A 7934-nucleotide genomic window follows, 5' to 3' on the forward strand; every position below is an offset into this window, starting at 1 on the left:
GGATGGTACATAACTAATAACATTATAGAGGCATAGGAGAGAAAATAACCCATTAATTCACATAACCAGTAGCATGCTAGAAACATGGTAGAAAATTAACTCATAACAAAGATTTGATACTTTAAGACATTGGGACTTATTTCTCTTGTGGAGCCTTAGTTGAGAAAGTCTGGAAGGTACTATGATAAACTAGAATATATTATATTGCAAAGTGAAGGCAAGGGAGGGATGACTTCCCCAATAGTGCTCTTAGTATTAGAATGAATAAATGTTGGTTAAGGGTTATGAGAGCACCTGCCTTGCCATCTGTACAACCCAGGTTCAAGTCCCCAGTATATCACATGGAAGCACTATGAATCCACTGTCCTGGTGGCCATATCACCCCCCATTTTAATTGGATAAGAAAGAAAGAAATTCAGAGGAGAGAGGGAGAGAGAAAGACACCTGCAGACCTGCTTTACCGCTTGTGAAGTGTGGGAAGCCAGGGGCTCAAACCTGGATCCTTGCCCTGGTCCTTATGCTTAGTATTATACACTTAACCTGGTGCGCCATCCCCCAGCTCCCTTTCTGCCTCTTTCTTGTCTATAGCCATACCACTCTGAACACACCAGATTTGGTCTATCTCTTCCTTTGTCTAAAAAAGTTAGGCCAGTGGTACAGCTTCAGTGATGACAAAAAATAATAATAATAATGTTGTTTAGCTAGAAACCAAGAAATTTCTGGGCCAGAGCATGTTTTTATGCCTGAGGCTCAGATGTCCCAGATGCATACGCCAGAGTTGAGCAGTGCTTTGGTCAGAAGGAATTAAAACAAACAAATAAACAAGTGTCCACTAACCTTTGATAGGCATGTATTAAGTACTGAGCGGGAACTTAGTTCTATCAGCTCATTCACTTACTGTTCTCTTTCAGGTTGATGGAAAATCTATGACTGATGTGGTTGTATTGAGTGACAGGCCTGAAACTCTGTATGAGGAGCCTCGTCACCCCCAGATCACACCTTTTATCTGCTTCTATTCCGCTGATGTCAACTATTTTGTTTCTTTAAACTGGATGGAACTAAGTTCAAAACAAATGCAGGTAAAGTGATAGCATCATCCTCTCCCACCTACATATATGCATCATACCTAAATCTTACTGCATAATGATGAGAGTGCTTCTGATTTAGCTCACTTTAATACTCATCTCCATAGCCCATATTCACCAGGATGCAGTGGGCTTTCCTTACCTGTTGTCACCAGGCTCAGAATTCATATTACCCACTAAGTAGACTGAAAGCCAAGGAAAGAGCCTCTTGAACGTAGTCCTTCTAGCATGTACTCAACTCCTAGTATCCAGAAATTCTGGAAGTCAAGTTGTCATTTCTGTCTTTAGTACCAAGGGGGAAGAAGGAATTCAAATACAATTCCTGGAGCTGGGAACTATAACTTACCTAGTAGAGTGCACACTTTGCCATACTTGGGGCCCAGGCTTGAGCCCCTGGGGAGAGTTTGATGAACTGTGGAGCAATGCTCTGCTGCTCTCTTTCACCTTCAATCTGAAAATTTAAAAAAAAGTGCTGGGAATCATGGAATCATGCAGCCAGCCATGATGCCCCTGTGAAGCCCTGATGGCAAAAGAAATAAATTAGTAAATAAATAAAATGTAATCAACATATATACCCCTCACTTCTGTGTGATGATCTGCTTCTGTGTGTCAGCTTTCTTCTCTCATCTTTTTCTAGGCTGTGCTCTGGATACAGAAGAAAGATGCAGACATAGAGAAGCAGTGTCACACCATGGCTCCAGCTCCACCCTTCCAAGTAGTGGTTCACGTGCGCCCCCACCACATGCTGATTGCTTACTGTTGTGACATGTGCCTGTGGCTCTTCCAAGACCACCATCAAGCTTTCACTCCTCTGGGAAAAGTGCCTTGTCGTTTTTCCATCAGCTGCCTCTGCTATGACCCAGTCACTGAGCTGCTTCTGTCTGGGACACTGGGGGCTGTGGTCACCTGGTTTGTCTTGCCACATGGCAGGGGCCTACAGATGGCACAGAGGATGACCCTCCCTGGGCAAGAGTTTGTACAGGGCCTGTCCGTGAATGGCCCCCAGGGCTCTGTCTTGGCTTTTTGTGAGAACAATGTGAGGGTCCTCACCCACCAGGGCCAGGGCCGTCTGAAAGAGGTAAAGCAATTTATGCCTGTAAACAGTGGCTCCGCCATCACTTGCTCCTACACGTGCGTCTCTCAGGGCTATTTCTATGCTGGGAACAGGGCTGGAGAGATCCATGCCTGGGGTCTGGACCAGCGTGACTTCTTCCAAAGCTTCCAGGCCCATTCCTCACTTGTGTTATGCATCCATAGTCGGCCGGAGATCCACACCTTGCTGACAGCTGGTGGTGAAGGTCTCGTGAAAGAATGGGATCTCACTTTGGGAAGCTTGCTGCGGCAGCTGCCTATCCACAAGGATCTGCAGCAACTGCAGTTTGTGGATAACACCACCTTCTTCTGCCTGACGAGCTCCTCGTTCTCACTGCACCGCCTGCCCTGCTTCTACAGCCTCTTCAACATCTGTGGTTCTGCTCCCCAGAATGTGAAGCGAGTCTACTGTGGTCAGAATTGGACTCGGATCCTATGTGCCACGAAGGATGGTCTGGTGCGTTTCTTGTCTCCGGTAACAGGGGAGCTGCTGGTCATCACCTGGCCTCTCCTCCTCATGGATAAGGCTATGGCATGGGCCTATGACTCACAGAGAGAGGAGCTCTTTGTGGTGACCCAGAGATCAGAGGTGCTGGTGTTTGACACAACTTGCTCCCCTTGTACAGTCAAGTACCTTATGTGCACCTCAGAAAGTTCTGGTGATAGAGTCAGGTGCCTGGCCTATGGGCAGGCCCATCTGGGCAAGGACCTCATAGGATTGATGTTCTGTGGGCACGACAGTGGTACTGTGACGATTCTCTCCCACCTTCACTGTGCCAAAGCCAACAAGACCATTCATTCTGGGGCGGTGCTGTCACTGTCTACCCTAGAAGGTCCCCAGAAGGACGCCTTGCTCTGTTCGTATGGCATGGATAACACTATATACCTGACCGAAGCTTCTCTGGAGGAGAACAAGATAATCCTGGAGCCTGTAATCCGAATTGTCTGTGGCTGCTTCCTAATGTATGTGATACTCATGCCAGGCTCTGTGGGTGCAATCACAGAAAACCACTCCTGGCGGATGTGGCACTTCCAAGATTTTCTGAGATCCTCCGAGTCAGAGCAGAGTTTTATGTTTAAAGAGACCAAGCACCTACACCAGTGTAACATCACTGCCTTTGATGTCTGTGTCCCCATGAAACTTTTTGTCACAGGGGGTGCTGATGGCACAGTCCGGATCTGGGACTTCCAAGGTACACTCATGACTGAGTTGGACTCAGCATTCCCTTTTGGTCCACTATGCTTTGCCAATAGTCGAGGTGATCTGCTTGTGGCTTTCAACCAAAGTCTTTATCTGGTGTCCTGCTTAAAACTGTTCCCTCCGGCTCAGCTGATCTATCTGTCTCTCCATAATAATGCAGATGAAATACAAGAAGTCCCTAAACCCTTCCTGCCTAGCTTCTTCTTTTCATTTGGCTTAATATTTGTACCCAAATTCACCTACCTTGAACAAGGGCTTCAGGAATTTCAAGGGCTGGAGGCCCTGGCTAACAAACGGATCATTGCATTTGATAAAACTGTGCCCCATGTTGTGGAAGGAGAAAGACGAAAATCCTCTATCACTCAAGAGACACCCAATTTGTCTGTTTTGGAGGATAAAACTACTGAATGGTCTACTCTTGAACACAAAGATAGTGGTCCCCAACACAAAGATCTTCCTCAATTACAGCTGATTGGCTGGGATGAACTCAACATCTGTCACATATTAAAGAACTTCTTTGGTCAAGGGAGGAAATGGCCTTTGGCTCCTGATGGTTACATCCCTAACTCAGTGGTCCGTGCCCGCCTCTGGCCTGAGGGCACCCCAATCTACCTACACCATGACATGGACCTTTCTTACCTGACTAAGGACTGGGATATGAGTCAGCTCACCTGGAAGCCCTCTCTGATACTCTCAGACAGTAGAGGCAAGAGTAAATTAAAGCCAAGTATTCGAACCTACCTTAACGTCCTCATTAATACAACATACCGAAATTGGATGGAGAAAAAATTTGATGAGGGACTCATAAACAATTTAGTTGAGGTCATCCTTTCTCTCACAACTTGCTGTTCTGTAAAGGAATACAAGACATATATTGCTGTGCTGGCACAGATTTTTGCCAATTATGAAGTGTCTCCAGAATTGCGCACTGAGACTGCCAGTCGCTTTATAGAGGACACAGTTCACCCCAACCCTCAGATCCGCAAGCTCAGCTGGGAGGGGATGGAAAGGTTAGGCTTAATGAGTTATCTCTTTGCTATTCCACTGACACTGGGACTATTGGACTCTGATGAACGTGTCCGGGCTAAGGCCTTATCCATTTTGATAAATGTTACAGGCATCCGAACTAAGACCATGTTGGTAGACTTGCTGGAAGAACAAGATATTATGCAGGAAATGCAGTAAGTTTGGTGGTAAACTTCCTGTTTTCTTTACCTTTTAGCCCCTAAACTATAGATTCTGATTCCTTCTCCTTTCTCACCATTCTTTCCAGTCTTTTTTTTTTTTTTAATTTTTTATTTAAGAAAGGATTAGTGAACAAAAACATAAGGTAAGAGGGGTACCACTCCACACAATTCCCACCACCCAATCCCCATAACCCACCCCCTCCCATGGTAGTTTTCCCATTCTCTAGCCCTCTGGGAGCATGGACCCAGGGTCATTGTGGGTTGCAGAAGGTAGAAGGTCTGGCTTCTGTAATTGCTTCCCCACTGAACATGGGCGTTGACTGGTCGGTCCATACTCCCAGTCTGCCTCTCTCTTTCCCTAGTAAGGTGTGTCTCTGGGGAAGCTGAGCTCCAGGACACATTGGTGGGGTCTTCAATCCAGGGAAGCCTAGCCAGCATCCTGGTGGCATCTGGAACCTGGTGATTGAAAAGAGAGTTAACATATGAAGCCAAACAATTTGTTGAGCAATCATGGATCCCAAGCTTGGAATAGTGGAGAGGAAGTGTTAGGGAGGTACTCACTGCAAACTCTAGTGTACTTCTGCTTTCAGGTATATATTTTGCAGTAGTTTATGGATACATGTGCACATAAGCTCTCTCTCACAGAAACTGGTGTATATCTAGGTTATGGGACTTTGTTAGAAAGTGAACTACCTGAGATGAAATTAGAGTGTACTATAAAAGGAAAGGTCTCACCCGAGTAATGAAGTTGAAGGGTTGTCATTCCACACGTGAAGTCTCTGGATACAGTCTGAGGTGAAGCATGTTGAGGTGGCAATCGTTGCTTTGGTTAGGTTGTGATTGGCGGATGCAATATTATTTGGTTTGGATTGGGAGATGCATACGGGAAAGTGGGCCCTATCCAAGGGTTCCAGGACTGGGGGAAGTAGGGGCTCTATAGTGGAGATGTGAGGTTCCTGCTGTCTTAGGGTTCAAAAAGACAATCGATAGTTAATAATATCACATTATTTGTTAATTGGGTTAACTTTGAAAAGTCCCTTTGTTATGGTTTGCTGTACAGTACCCAGTAACTTGTATATAGCTGTGCTATTGGATGCTTTCTTTCCAGTCTTTTATTCCTCCAAGTTCTTTGTTTCTATCTCAGGCAGGAGGTCCTGAGTTTGATCCCTGGCATCTCATGTGCCAGAGTGATGCTCTGGTTTTTGTTTTGTTTCTTATTAATAGGTAAGTGAATCTTTAGTTTAAATAAGCTGTTTCTAGGGGATCCAGGAAGTAGTTCACCCAGTAAGGAGCACACATTAACATGCACAAGGACATGAGTTTGAGACTTTAGTAACCACATAGGAGAACCTGTGTGGGGGAAGCTGAGTGAGTAGTGGAACAATGTTGCAGTATCTCATGAGATTGGGAATGTTTAGGGTGGTATGTCCATAGACCAGTGTTGCAGTATATCTATTTCTACCTCTTTGTCTCTCTCTACCTATGTATCTGTCTGTCTCTCACCCTCTAAAAAAGAAATGGTCTCAAGGAGTGATGGGATCATATAGCCATTGAAACCCAGAATAACCCTGGGGGCAATAAAAACAAAACCAAAAAATCACACCAAAAAATCTTTGGTTGGGTGATGTGTAGACTTGAATTTTGAGAACTCCTATGGAAGTGAGGAAATGCTAAAAGGGGAGGCTAATCAATCAATAGTCAGAAGGGGTTAAATATCCATCAGTTTATCCAATGCTACCTCCCAGGGTCCCTCAAAAAAGCATTTTGTGACACTATGACTATTGCTTGATATGTTTGATTCTTCTGTATTCTTTACTTTAGCCTATTTCATCCTAAATGACTACTTTTATCTCTACCTCTTATATTATTCCTCCCACTGCCCCATCATTCTTCCTTTTTTTTTTTTTCTGTCTCTGAATTCTATTTTATACATGGCTTACCATTATCCTTATTTTTCCTTGCTTTGTTCAGGCAAGACTTTATTGGAAATGTTTCTCTGGACCAGCTTCTGGGGTTTGAAGAGAAAGACATCCAGAACCTGATTGTTCAGGTGGAGCAGCGGCTTAATGAAAATTTGACCTTGTCACGTAGACAGCAACGGTCTTTTGACATAGTGAAGATCTTTGCTAAACAAGCATCTATACGTAGACATTTATTACAAGTTGACAGTACCATCAATCTAAAGAGAAGAATGAAATATACTGAAGCAAGGCGCAGAAGGCTTAGTATGTATGGGATAATATATGGGACATCTTTGGGACCTATTTCAGGGTTCCAAAAGGCAGAACCAATAAGACAAAATATATATGGTCATATATATGGTCAAATATATATGGTCAAATATATATGGTCAAATATATATATATATATATATATATATATATATATATATGGTCAGTGGGAACAGAATTAAGTAACAGAGTTAAGTAACAAGTAAATAAAATTAAAAAATTTTTATTTATAAAATGGAAATACTGACAAGACCATAGGATAAGAGGGGTACAATGGGTTTTTTTTTTTTTATAGAAAGCAACTTTTCTGGGAAAGATCTACCCTGTAACAAACACTAAAGTCTTATTTCTTTAGGATACGGAAGCTGGGACAAAATAGAAAGCCTTTAAATTTTTCTTTTTCTTTTTCTTTTACTGGATAGTGACAGAGAGAAATTGAGAAGGAAGGGGGAGATAGGGAGAGAGACAGAGAGACACCTGCTGACCGGCTTCACCACTCATGAAGCTTTCCCCCTGCAGATGAATACCAGGGACTTGAACCTGGATCCTTGCACACTATAATGTGTGTGCTCAACCAGGTGCATCACCGCCTGGCCCTACAGCCTTTATGTACCGTAAAACGTCAGTTCTCTTAGCTTTTAAAGCTATATTTATTTGTTGGACAGAGACTGCCAGAAACTGAGAGGGGAGGGGGAGATAGAGAGGGAGAGAGAAAGAGACACCTGCAGCCCTGCTTCACCACTCATGAAGTTTTACCCCTGCAGGTGGGGACTGGGGGCTTGAACTTGGGTCCTTGTGCACTATAACATGTGCATTCTACCAGGTGCATCATCACCCGGCCTCTCTCTTCACTTTTGTACCTTTTTTGGCACTTCACTGCACTCAGTGTTACTAAGGATTTCAATGTTTTTCTTTCTCTCTCTCTCTCTTTCTTTCTTTCTTTTAATTTTTTTTATTTAAAAAAGGAAATACTGACAAAACCATAGAATAAGAGGGGTACAACTTTGCACAGTTCCCACCACCAGACCTCTGTATCACATCCCCTCCCTTGATAGCCTTTTTATTCTTTAACCCTCTGGGAGTATGGAACCAAAGTCATTGTGGGATGCAGAAGGTGGAAGGTCTGGCTTCTGTAATT

At 43.8% G+C, this 7934-nt stretch overlaps 1 protein-coding gene across 1 annotated transcript; it reads left to right on the forward strand.

Annotated features, from left to right (window-relative positions):
- The first annotated feature begins 1891 nt into the window (after positions 1–1891).
- LOC103123790 (WD repeat-containing protein 87-like) lies at positions 1892–4696 on the forward strand. Its single transcript, XM_007534462.2, has one exon. The coding sequence runs from the start codon at positions 2026–2028 to the stop codon at positions 4561–4563; it is 2538 nt and encodes an 845-aa protein (XP_007534524.2). The 5' UTR covers positions 1892–2025; the 3' UTR covers positions 4564–4696.
- The last annotated feature ends 3238 nt before the right edge of the window (positions 4697–7934 follow it).

This window comes from Erinaceus europaeus, chromosome 2, assembly GCF_950295315.1.
Source record: "Erinaceus europaeus chromosome 2, mEriEur2.1, whole genome shotgun sequence".
In the NCBI taxonomy this organism is placed as follows: domain Eukaryota; kingdom Metazoa; phylum Chordata; class Mammalia; order Eulipotyphla; family Erinaceidae; genus Erinaceus; species Erinaceus europaeus.

Coding starts and splice junctions, on each gene's coding strand:
- LOC103123790 (XM_007534462.2), top strand. CDS start 2,026: ATGGCACAGAGGATGACCCTCCCTGGGCAAGAGTTTGTACAGGGCCTG.